The sequence below is a fragment of the Adiantum capillus-veneris genome, chromosome 29 (genome assembly GCF_014529385.1).
Source record: "Adiantum capillus-veneris isolate H3 chromosome 29, ASM1452938v2, whole genome shotgun sequence".
Lineage (NCBI taxonomy): Eukaryota > Viridiplantae > Streptophyta > Polypodiopsida > Polypodiales > Pteridaceae > Adiantum > Adiantum capillus-veneris.
Genome location: NC_140959.1, coordinates 40,887,159 through 40,899,534, shown reverse-complemented (window position 1 = coordinate 40,899,534; position 12,376 = coordinate 40,887,159). Strand labels below are relative to the sequence as shown.

At 42.6% G+C, this 12,376-nt stretch overlaps 1 protein-coding gene across 1 annotated transcript; it reads left to right on the top strand.

Moving 5' to 3' along the window:
* The first annotated feature begins 2,919 nt into the window (after positions 1-2,919).
* Positions 2,920-6,075, top strand: LOC147419078 (uncharacterized). Its single transcript, XM_086505697.1, has 4 exons — positions 2,920-2,994; positions 5,053-5,073; positions 5,252-5,298; positions 5,376-6,075. The coding sequence occupies exons 1-4, from the start codon at positions 2,920-2,922 to the stop codon at positions 5,452-5,454; spliced, it is 222 nt and encodes a 73-aa protein (XP_086361823.1). The 3' UTR covers positions 5,455-6,075.
* The last annotated feature ends 6,301 nt before the right edge of the window (positions 6,076-12,376 follow it).

Here is a 12,376-nt window from a genome sequence, read left to right as displayed (position 1 = left end):
TGCTTCGAACTTTGTCCATGGCCCACAAACCTTTGTTTGTGAGAATTTCTCACCCCCAGTTGGGCTCTTCATGATGGTAGAAGACCTTCCCTTTTGAGACAATCTCACATGACCATTCAGAAGGGTCAAAGGAATCGTTTCCTTATAGAATATGGTTCAACCTCCTAGACATGCATTGTTCTTGGTTTTATTTCCTCAGGAGGTAATATCTCAGGGACTATGGCTTGAGTGGCAAGGCTAAGAGTTGGTTTAGTCTTGATTTCTCCTAGTGCACTTAGATCTAGAGACTGTGTTAAACGTCTAAATAATCTGTAGAGCCTTCCTCAACACCTCAGTGAAGACTTCAAGAACAATAGTGAGTCATTAGCAAATAGCTTTGCCAAGAGTTGGTTGTTATCAAGCAGAGCTAGCCCTTGAATTTTCCCTCTTGCAATACGTGTCTCCACCATGGTGACGAGGGATAAGAACTGATTGTGAAACACAGTGGGGCTAGTGGGAAACCTTGTTTGATTGATCTTTTAACTTCAAAGGCACTCAAAATTATATCATTGAATAACCACTTTGAATGACTACCTGCTCTCAGGGTGTGTATTAGTTAATATAGTCGAGTACCAAAGCCAAAGCTTTCATGACATCTTCAATGTACGACCAAAAAATCCAGGCGTACGCTTTGTCTAGGTCAAGCTGTAAGAGGATACATTCTTGAACGCTGAAGTTTACATACTCAATGCTGATCGTTTATGCCAAAATGTTATCATGTATTGACCTTCCTTTGATAAAGCCATGTTGGTGGGGGATGATAGCTTTATCCAAGAGAGGAGATAGCCTAAGGGCGACAACTTTGGCAATGATTTTGTATGCTACTGTCATCTTAGGAATGGGTTGTTAGTATTTCACACGAGAGTAACAAGCAATCATTTTTTTTTTCCAAACTCACAATATTGAGTCGATATAAATTAAGAAACAAAAAAGGTTACAATGGAAGTTGACCACTTCTTAAGTTGATAGACCTAATAGCCATATTTTTTTCCAGGGAACTTTCTTGGATGCCTAGGAGAAATCATAAATATTTATCCTCTAGAAGTTAGGAGGCCAGCTAGAAGCAAATATTTGATTTCAATTAGTGTGTGAAGGCAACACCCCTTAAGAAGTAGAAGCTACATTTCATGCTAGAGGGATCGACACTGACATTTTCTTGGTTTGCAGATTGGCTTCGGAGGACCCCCTATGTCTACTTAGCAAGTTGCCTTGCCTCACAAGGATTGGCTGCTAAAGTTTGCAAATGGGTACGGAAGACCTAAAAGATTTTCTTCTTGACAGATGACCTCATACTGGGAGGGCGTAATTTCAAAGCCAGACCATTATGGTGTGCACCCAAATCACCAAATTTTGTTACCTTAATCAAGTCTAGAAATTTAGGAACCTTTGGATCTTCAAGGCAAAACTAGTTGTGGCTCCATTTGATGATATTGTGCATATGAGCACCAAGCTCATTAATGTTGCTGGAGCTAAGAGAGAGAGAACAATTAATGATAAAGAGTGGCAACATGCACTGAGTTGCCTAGACCACCCGAGAGGTCTTTTGTAGCTCCCTTGTTTAGGTTTCTGTTGTGGCTGTGTTCAAGCCCCTTATAGACTCGTTGCCCCCCCAAGGCACATGTAGTGCCTGCGGGCGATTGTATTCTTTTCAAGTTAATATAAAATCTCTCCACTCACAAATGTGTATGGCAAAAAAAGAAGTAGAAGCTACATGATGTTTTTACTTATTCTCCCCTTCATATTTTCCTTTAATGTTAATGCCCTTCTAGTAAGTGCTCACATATCCCGATTTGTAGTGCAAAAATCCCTATTGAAAATGAAAAGTCTCTGTCTAATCCCATTGAACCTAGATTTTCAAGTTTAAAGATTGAATTTTTTAGTTAAAAGTCCCATAAAATATGCTAGATTTTGGCATAAATCCCAGATTTCTAAGTGCTTTGCCCTTAAAACACATGGCCAAGAAAATGGGTTTTTTTAAATTAGTGCTTTTAAGTTCTAGGTATTTTCTTTATATCTAGGTTTTTCTTTTAAAAAAAATTAATGAACTGTTTGAAAAGGAATCTCTTTTGTGAGTTCAATGATGAGCTTGAAACAAAAGGTGTAAGGCTCCAAGTTATGACACCAAAGGTGTGACAAAAGAGCTCTAGTTTTTTTCCACCAAGAATAGCTAACATTATAAATAGATGCACATAACAAATGAAAAATGAAAAAGGGAGTCAATGCTTTTCGTAGAGGATTCACTCACCTCATGATGCACTCTCAACTTTCTGACACCAAAGTATGTAAGAGAAGAGGCTTTACAAAGAATTCCTCACTTCGTGAAAAGGATGCATAACAAATCCAAAAAGCAAAAGAGAGTCAATGCTTTTCATGGAGTTAACTACAGTCCTTTCCATTTAGGCTAAAATTTCATCATTACCCATCTCCAATACATTCTTTTTTGCTATGCTTTAATATATACTAGTGTGGCCGGTGGACCTCTCTCTCTCTCTCTCTCCCTCTCTCTCTCTCTCTCTCTCTCTCTCTCAGACCCTTGTCTCACCACCAAAATTGCAAGTGCACACAAGCCGGATGAAGCTCGTTCCGCCACGTGTTTGGGGGGGGGGGGGGGGTGTTGCAAAATCCCTCCCCCTTTTATAATAGTATAGATCAAACTCACTCTCGTTGACTGAGTATTGGAAAAAAAACTTATCTTAGATTCATTTTGCAGCTTATCTTAGAACTTTAGTGCACTTATTGGCCTTGTTGCGCCCCTACTGGCTCTACGCTCTCATTAACGGGAATCTCACTAGATCCCCCTCCCCCCCCAAAAAAAAAGGCGCAAAATGGCCCCTCTCTCTCCTCTCTCTTCCTCGTGTCGACCTCTGCCCTGCAGCTCCGATGGCGACCTTTGCTCTGCAGCTTCGATCGAAACCCCCGTCCGCGATGCGCCCAGCTGTGCGCGGATTTGCAGCTGTGATAGCCCAACGGAGCGCACACCATGCCTTGCGCTATGAGACAGCTACTCGCGCGGATTTGCAACTGTGATAGCCCAACGGAGCGCACACCATGCCTTGCGCTATGAGACAGAGAGAACAGCCGTTAGGCTCAACGCACGCGCACACATAGACAGACATGGCTGAATCTGATGCATAAGCAAATATCCCACTCTCTCTCTCTGCGCTGCTCTCAACATTTGGCACCTCGATGCTCGATTCGTGCCACCTGGCCATCGTCACGTCACCCTTTCCTTGCCTTTTCTCTCGCCCCACTCCAGAGTCGACGAATCTTGCTTGATTCCTTTTAATTAGACCTGCTTGCAAAATTGGGCACGCTTAGTGGCCTTGTTAAAAGTTTGTGCCAATTTTTTGAGAGAATTTTGAGCAATAAATGACCTTCAATGGAAAGAGTTTCAAGTGCAAAAAAATTAGTGCAATAATGATCTTCAATGGAGATACAGTTTCAAGTGCAAATAAAGTTTGGCCCACTATAGTTGGTGGGCATTGCATAAGAATGAAAAATTTTGAACTAGTTTTTTTTGTAATGCTTTGCACAACAATCTTGACTTTTGCTTCTAGACAGTGATGGTTGTCTCAAACCAAAACACCCCACACCCCCCCCCCCCCCCCCCCCCCCCCCCCCCCCCCCCCCCCCCCCCACCAAAAAAAAAAAGAAAACCCACCATCGTTCGTGCGTGCGCACACACACACACACAAAGAAAAAGAAAAAAATTGGTCAGAGCATCTTTTCCAAAACCCAATACTGAAAGCCAATATAAAGGCAAATACCTTTCCATTGCCATCAAAAGGATTACACATTTGAGGTACATGCAAAGTACTTTGCTATCCTTGTATGTATGTATGTAGACATCTTAGAGATGAATTTTTATGCTACAAGCTAAGGTATTACCGAGTTATATAACTCAAATGTCCAAATTCGACCTTGAAAATTAAGGCACAAATAAATCATAACTAGGATTTTTCATTTTCCATGATTTTTTTTAACACAACCTTAGATATGCAAGCGCTAGCGTTATACATTGTTTCAAGAATAATTAGTTATTAGTGCATATACTTTGTTTCTTCTTTGGTATGCTCCCATAAGAAACTTAAGAACATGTCAAGGGGAGTTGGACGAGCGGTACAGACAAGTAGCATGCCTGCTACTACGAGTCAACCCTTGCGACATGCAGGTGTGTTGGTGCAATCGCGTAAAACTAGCTAATGTGAAGCATTAGATTGCCACCATAAAAGAGAGAAAGAGAGGTAAGAACATGAGCAACCCCTAAGTTGGTAGTGATCTTGTCAAAAATATCTCATTTTGAATCAAACTTAAAAGTGTTATATTGGTGGCAGAAAAAGGTGTTCTCTTCAAAGATATAGTTGGTTGACTTACTTGTGGTATCTTTTTCTTCATGTGCCTCAAAAGTTGTTTTCCCACTTATATACTTTGTGTGTACCGCATTTGTATCAAAGTCTTAAAAAGGTGGCATTTGTGGACGTTAAAGTGATGAAGAAAATTTCTTCACTTGGTTGGCCCCATCCATCACCCTCACAAAACTAGTAAAGCTCTTGTTCCAACATCCCTTTTTTACCCTTTGAACATTCGGTTGTAGGAATGTTTCTACATGCGACTTCAATAAATTCATTCCTATCTATTCATCACCATAAAAAAACCCGGCGACCAGACAAATTTCTAGGGTTTGAAATGTCATATATAGGTAATAACGGTCAATAACAGACTCTAATTATTGCCATTGGGATGTAGCTGATAGAACTATGCAACAATTTGATGTTAACCGATAGGTTTGGATGTTGGTACACTCTTTTTTTTTCCCCAAAACTCACAATTTGTATTTAAATGCCAGCAAGTTCCTTGATGTTTTGACTTGATTAAGGTAGCAAAATCTGGTGATTTGCAGGTGCACAACAAAATGTCCTGGTTATGATAGCTCCACCCTCCCAGAATGAGGTTATCGATAAAGAAGCTAATCTTCCAAGACTTCCATACCCATTTGCATACTTTGGCGGCTAGTTCTTGCGAGGTCGCACAAAAGTAATTTAAAGAAGTTTAAATCCTTTCTTATACTCTTCTTTACAAAGCAAAAAATGTCTTCTTGTACTAGATTCTATCATGATCACATCAATTTGAAGATCTAGTTACAATATTCATTCATAGTATGACTAATGAGGTCTAATTTCTGGTCCTGCATGTCTTCGATTGTAACGTCAAGCTTGGGGGTTTCCAAGATCACTTGAGTCTCCATGGAGGATTCGACAGGTGATTCTGGTTTCTCTTGCATCTCTTCAGACAGGGAGTCACTCTCTTTTCACCACATCGACACTATTCATTTCCAGGTCGTTGGCCTTATCGTCTAGCTTGCTGGCACTCTCATGCGGCTTGGCATCCCTGTGGCAAGCCTCCAAGTTGTATTGACCACATGATTGGGGACAGCCTCTACCTCGGGGCAGTTCCGAGCATAATGACCAATTTTGCAGTATTTGTAACAGGCATTGGGAAAAGAAGCAAACGTCAACTCTTGCCAAAAGGCACCCATCTAGCCATGTAAGGATCCATATATATGGGGATGGGTTTGCTCATGTTCCACAATCTGTAAGACTTTACATCCAAGCCTGCTCTAACCCGTTGTCGCTTCGGAATGAACAATACTCGGCCCAACATAGGAACAATGGTATCCACATGGTCCTAGAGGAGATTCTGGACAATAGTAAACCTCTGGTTGTGTGGGATGATTGATTGTAGCCAGGGTTTGGTTACCCTCAGGTTCTCCTCTTGACATTATACTTCCTTACAGTGGCTTGGTGGGCAAGGGGATCGTTGTGGCAGAGCTCTCTCTTTGGTGGCAATCTCAAGCTATTCATGATTAGGTCTAGAGTGGTACCCTTTATCAGCTGATGTATCTGGCAATATGGAATATGGTTGGTGGAAGATGCCATGGCTCGTTGGGAGCATGGCTTTCATTGTAATTTTTTGTTTTTTTAAATAATTATATTTCTCCACTCACTGTTGTGAGTTTGATTAAAAAAAAGAAGATATAGTTACAATGTCCACTTCATTACTAGTGCATTTGGATAGTATCCCCTTTACCTTGTGCTTGAAGGATGTTTTATGCGTATCCCAAATTAGCGCTTGATGAGATTACATAGTTACATCTATATGAATTCCTTATATACATATTTAAGTTTTATGAGTTGAAATCACTATTCTAACAAGCGTGCTACAATGCTTTGTCAACATCAAGTTTTCAATACATATACATATTTCAACCCAAAGGATCCACTCCTTGTAGAAAAGGACATGCCACTTGCTAGCAAACAAACAAAGAGCAAAGAAAAGTGCCCTATTCATGAATAACAAATGATAATTACGACTCCTCTTTTTATGCTCGTAAGAGCTCTAGTAAAAATATCATTATACCTTTATCTTACATTTAAAGATATGTATAGTTCTATGAAAACACACCAAAGCTAAATCTGCTGTGTAGTAAAACTCTCTTATTTTTTTAAATATTAGTTTATGTCCATATACCGTTATGGGATTCTCTTTATTTCTAAGTTTTGAATATCCCTAACAACATAAGAAAGATAAAGAAGTAATCCTTATTGGACACACACGAGTACATATAAAATTTTAATTAACATTACATGTGAATTATAAATATTCGGGTAATAATCATCAAAATTTCTATTCATATATGTTCAAATGAGGATGTATGTAATTAATAGATTCCATATAGAGAATATACTTACTCTCCCCCACCCCCCACCACAAAATGAGACTTTTACCCTACTTATAATAAGTTTAGAACAAAAAATTATTGAGAATCTTTCTCGAGACTAAAAGTAAATTTACCGTTTGAAACCCTCTTCCATTGCACTTACATGCTAGTGTAAATTTTTCCTAGTCCATCCCCTCCCCCCCCCCCCCCCCCCCCCCCCCCAAAAAAACACACACAACAAAAACCCCAAAAACACACACACACACACACACACACACAAACAATGTTTCAATCATCATAGCTCTACAACTAAATTAAGGTCGAACGTTTTTCATATGCATTAAATTGAGAAAGATATTATATTTAATATGAGAAAAAGCATCCTTTTCAAGAGGTTGCCATAATTGTGGAGTGTAGCCGGATAAAAGAATGGATTTTTTTGACCATATCAAACATCTATATGGTATGGGTTGTTGATTATGAATTAAAACCAAAAAAACAAGGCTTATGGGATTTGGATTGCCATATTTATTGATTATCTTGCATTCATTAATTGATTTCTGTTGGGGTTAAGGCTTATGTGCTTTGATCGGTCATCCAGGTCAGGGGCGTCCGCCCACTGTTACCCTATACTTATAGTGAGTATACTGTATACGGGGAGCTGCCACTTCAGAGTCTCCCCACCCACATCGTGTGTGTGTCTCCTTCTCTCTCTCACTCTCTGTCTGTGGTGCTTCCCGATCCCCTTCAATTGGTATCAGAGCGTAGGTGCGGAGGGAGCGTGTGTGTGCACAGTCACGACGACAGCGGAGAGCCAGTTTCATTCCTGAAATCGCGTCCATGCACGCGCGCACTTTCAAGAGTGCAAACAGGGTTTCGACTTCGGCATCGGCAAATTCAGCTTTTCGAGAGCGTTTCCATCAGGCGTTCTGGCGTTTTACCCCCCTTTCGAAGCCATTCGAGCCATCAAAAACTTCATTCGAGCTACGGTTGAGGAGCTGCATTTTTCAGCCCTCTTTTGGTAGTTTATGCTACGTTTTTGGGTCGAAACGGAGGTTTTTGGCATAGCTTTCACACCCGGACTCGGATACATGTGATCCAGGAGTCTACCTTGGGGTTTTGGCACGCTCCGGATGCGCTCGTCATATCAGAATTTTAAAATTATGAATGCTGAATTTTCTGCAGCAGCAGTTGTTTATTGTGTGTCGAGGATTCCACACATGGTTTGCTCTCAGATGTGAGAGTGATATTTGCTGCAAGTTTCCTCACAGGTGGGAGGATACGATGTATGCCTTATGTGGTTTGATGCTCAGGGAGACTAATGTGATTGCATTTTGAGCTCGGCAATGTATGCCTCGAGCATGTTTTTTGGCAGTCACAGGTAGAGCAAATATTTGTGTACTAGATTTGCAGGTGTTTGCAATGATGTATGCAAATTGTGGAGATTGGTGCATGCATTTGGAGTGCGGTTTGATGCGCTTTGGTTGCTCATGATTTTGAGTGTGCAGTCAGTTTGGTTACTGGTTTTGTGGCCGTTTTACTGACAAAACTCTGGCAAAATTTTCCTAGGAGTTTTATGCGTATCATTTATGTGATCTAGGTAGAGATTGCGGGTTGCACTCAGCATTTGCGTGCGGTGTTCTCTACAGGTGGGAGATTTGTGCATGTGTATGCATCGATACCGCACATTGTGGGCTTGGTGATTAGCTCACGGGTTTGACAGGCGTACAGTTATCTTGGCACACTCACAAGAGTGAGTATTGTGATGTATGCTTGTGTGGCTATGAGCTAGGTAGCCGGATTCGAGCACTAATGGCTTTAGGTTTTTCAGCAGGTTTCAGCTATAGGTTTACAAGTTTATAGGCAGGTTTGAGGGCTTATTTGGGCGCTGAATTTTCAGCCATTGTTTCCTCTTTGCAGGTGTCCATGTATGGCTCAGTTGTAGGCTGATCTGGGACACGTTTGTGACTTGTTTATGCAGCTGTTTAAGAGCTGAATTTTGGGGCTGTTTTGGGGCTGATTTGCAGCCATATCTTACAGCCATATTTGCAGACTTTTGTTGATGCGATTCGAGCCAGTTTAGGGCTGATTTGGTTGACATTTGCTACTCATTGTTGGTTGCTCTTTTGCGAGCATTATGGCTGATTTTTCATTTGACTTCCAGCGTTATGGTCTGACACAGTTTGATGGTGCAGATTTTGTTGCTTGGAAGGAGCATATGCTTGTTGCATTGGCGGATTTGGGGCAGGATAAACCCTTGCGTGGTTTATCGGCGAAGCCCAAGTCTATGCGTGATGATGATTGGCAGGATCTTGATGAGTTAGCAATGTCTACGATTTGTTTGCATCTGGTTGAGTCTGTTTACTGGCAGGTCTCGAGCGAGACTGCAACTCATGCTTTATGGCAGAGTTTACATGCTATGTACGCGACATCCATGTCTACAGGGGAGTATAGTCCCACTTCTATGTCCATGGGAGAGATTGATCCCACATACAAGTCTCGACGGCGTAGAGACTTGACATGTTGGCATTGTGGACATAGAGGGCACATTAGGCGTCGATGTTTCAGGCGTTTGAGACAACGGAGGCGACAAATGCGTGATGCAGATTTGGGCACGACAGATGCTAGTGAGATCAGTACGGTGGTTACTGAGTATGCTTGTGACGGCGATGTCACATTTACATCTAGCTTGTCTTCAGACGATCTTATGTCTACGGATTGCATATCGGATTGCACATTGTCTTCACAGTGGTTACTAGATTCAGATGCTACTTTCCATGTCACGTCGCATCGTGAGTGGTTTAGCACGTTTTCTAGTGGGAGACTTGGTTGTGTGCACATGGCTGATGGTGTTGTGTATGACATTGAGGGTGCAGGAGATGTATGTTTGTCCTTGCCCAGTGGCATGAGATTTACCCTGCGTCATGTGCGTTATGTGCCAGATCTGAGACGGGATTTGATCTCAGTCAGACAGTTACGGGATAGTGGATGTCGGGTATCGCTGCTTGAGCGATGTTTTGCGTTGCATCTGGGTTCGCTAGTGATTGCGAGAGGTGCCAGGAGTGGTACAGGTTACCCATTGCATGTGGATCACCGGAGAGACGGTGTTGTCTCTGTGATCATGCAGCCAGGTAGAGAGCGAAAGAGCAGGCGAGTCTCTTTTGCTTGTGGGTTGCAGGATGCTTTGCATGGAGTGCAGAGCAGTGAATTTGTTGTGCAGGTTGCGTCTACGGATGCACAGGTGGAGCGGGACAGCTCTAGTGAGTCACAACAGGATGAGTCATCAGAGGTGATGACAGAGATGACTCGCATGGATGCTGAGATGTCAGCTATTGTGGAGTCATTTCTTGATATGCTTATGCCAGAGCTTGATGCAGATTCAGGACAGATGGATACTCTTGGTACACATGTGATATGTGGTGGGCACGAGGAGTCACTCCAGAGCTCGGAGTCAGAGTGCCATGGTCTCTATGATAGGGGACAGGATTACCATGAGTTGAGTTCTGAGTTGGAGGTGGCAGAGGTTGCCAGGGTTGCATCAACGTTCAGTGTCCTCATGTACGAGATGCTGATCTCGAGGCCCGACATAGCAGCTGCAGTGGGAGCATTTGCAGCAGGGTTGATTAGTTGTTCGATGACTGATCTCGGCATAGAGCATAGGGGAGGTTTGTAGGTATTGGACCGATACTTGCAGGAGTGCATGAGCTCTTGTAGACTATTTGCAGAGCTTGGAGCTAGCTCTGTGTGGCTTCCGCAGCAGGATGTTTGTCTATCAGTAGAGCCGGATGCACTAGCTCATCGAGAGTCAGTGGGCATAGGTCGAGAGAATCTCTCACCTTCTATTAGTTGTACACTAGTAGATCTTGTTTAAAGGCACATTGGCCTTTAAGTGGGAGGTTGTTGGGGTTAAGGCCTATGTGCCTTGACCGGTCGCCCAGGTCATTGGGGTTAACGCCTATGTGCCTTGACCAGTCGCCCAGGTTATGGGCGCCCGCCCACTGTTACCCTATACTTATAGTGAGTATACTGTATAGGGGGAGCTGCCACTTCACAGTCTCCCCACCCACATCGTGTGTGTGTCTCCTTCTCTCTCTCACTCTCTGTCTGTGGTGCTCCCCGATCCCCTTCAATTTCCTACAAAGATTCTTTCAATATCTTAACATTGAGCTCTCATTTGTAGGTAATGAATGCGCTTCATTGTGTCTTTGTGCCCTCCCCCCCCACCTCCCCCCCACATGACTATTTAGTGCATTTGTTGATGTTTTGCCATCAACTATGCATGTTTGTTGTGTGCACAACCAAAGAGAGAGAGAGAGAGAGAGAGAGAGAGAGAGAGAGAGAGAGAGAGAGTTGCTTCATTGGGTGCCTCCACACCCCTATAGCTCCATGTGCGCACACTTGAGGTGTGAGAATCCCTCTCTTGCCCCTACGGGGCCTGCACACTTAGTACAAAAAGAGAGACTCATTGCCTACATACCTCTCTTGCCATCCGTAGGGGTTGCACACCTCTTAGTAGAGAAATATCTTTAGACCTAGAAAATAGAACAAAAGAGCTGGCCTTTTCTTCTTTAAACCTCCACAACATCTCCCAAGGTACGCCTTAAAAGAAATGAAGTCAAAACATTTGGTGCCTTAGACTGCGACTTAGTTGGAAAATTTTCCCAAGCTTAAATATTATTTATAAATCAAATTATAACATTAATCTAGTGTTCAATATTGTATGTATCAATCATAACAAGTTGTAGCCAATTACGTTGGTGAACCTTTTAGAGCTTTGAAAATATCTCAACTTGAAATGGATTCAAGTTGAGGTATCTTCAAAGCTCTAAAAGCCCCCCCCCCCCCCCCCCCCCGCGGGTGTGAAGGCTCAAGTAGGTGGTTTTATTGGAAAGTTTATTGAAAAATGATGTAAAGCAATTGTGGTACTCGAGTGGAAGGAAGAGATTAGATACTGGAAAAGACGGCTAGGCACTGGTCTTCGTGGGGTCCCATTGTGGAAGATTTGTGTCTTGATAACCATTGGCTTGAAATTGCCAGGAACTTGAACAACAAGGGTCTTCACACCTTGGATGTTCCGTGGAATGATAAAAAAAGGGATTGGCAAAACTTGGCATATCTGAAGAATTGTTGTAATCTCTTACTCAAGAAGGAATTCCTTGTCGGGAGGCTACTAGAAAAGGTTTCACTCCTAACCCATCCTCCTTGCTCTGCACCGCTTGATTGGAAAGCTTGGAAGTGGCCTAGAGAGAGATTGTTTAGCTCGTCCAAGACTAAGATTATCTACGAAAAGCTATGCTTTGCGAAGAAGTGGATTGATTACCTCAACATGACTTGGTCAAAAAAGTGGGCTGCAAGCAAATGGAGTTATGTTCTTGGGAAAATTTGGAGGGCCAAATGTGAAGAAAGGGACAAAGTCTTTCTCTGGAGAGTTCTCTTTTGCATCTTCCCGAGCGGAGACAAAGCCAAAGCTAGAGGTCTTGCTGATGGTACTTGCATCAGATGCAAGCACCCAAAGGAATCCCTTTCACACCTGTGCTGAGGATGTCTAAAAATCAGAGATTTCACGGGCGCGATCTGCAGGAGGGTGCACACACATCTAGGAATTCCCTTCTTTAGGTA

Bases quoted from the DNA above. Each gene is read 5' to 3' on its own strand.
- LOC147419078 (XM_086505697.1), top strand. From the start codon at position 2,920: ATGGCGACCTTTGCTCTGCAGCTTCGATCGAAACCCCCGTCCGCGATG. The intron at 5,074-5,251 runs GTAATTTAAAGA...TGTAACGTCAAG, and splicing joins TCTTGCGAGGTCGCACAAAA to CTTGGGGGTTTCCAAGATCA. The intron at 5,299-5,375 runs GTGATTCTGGTT...ATTCATTTCCAG, and splicing joins CTCCATGGAGGATTCGACAG to GTCGTTGGCCTTATCGTCTA.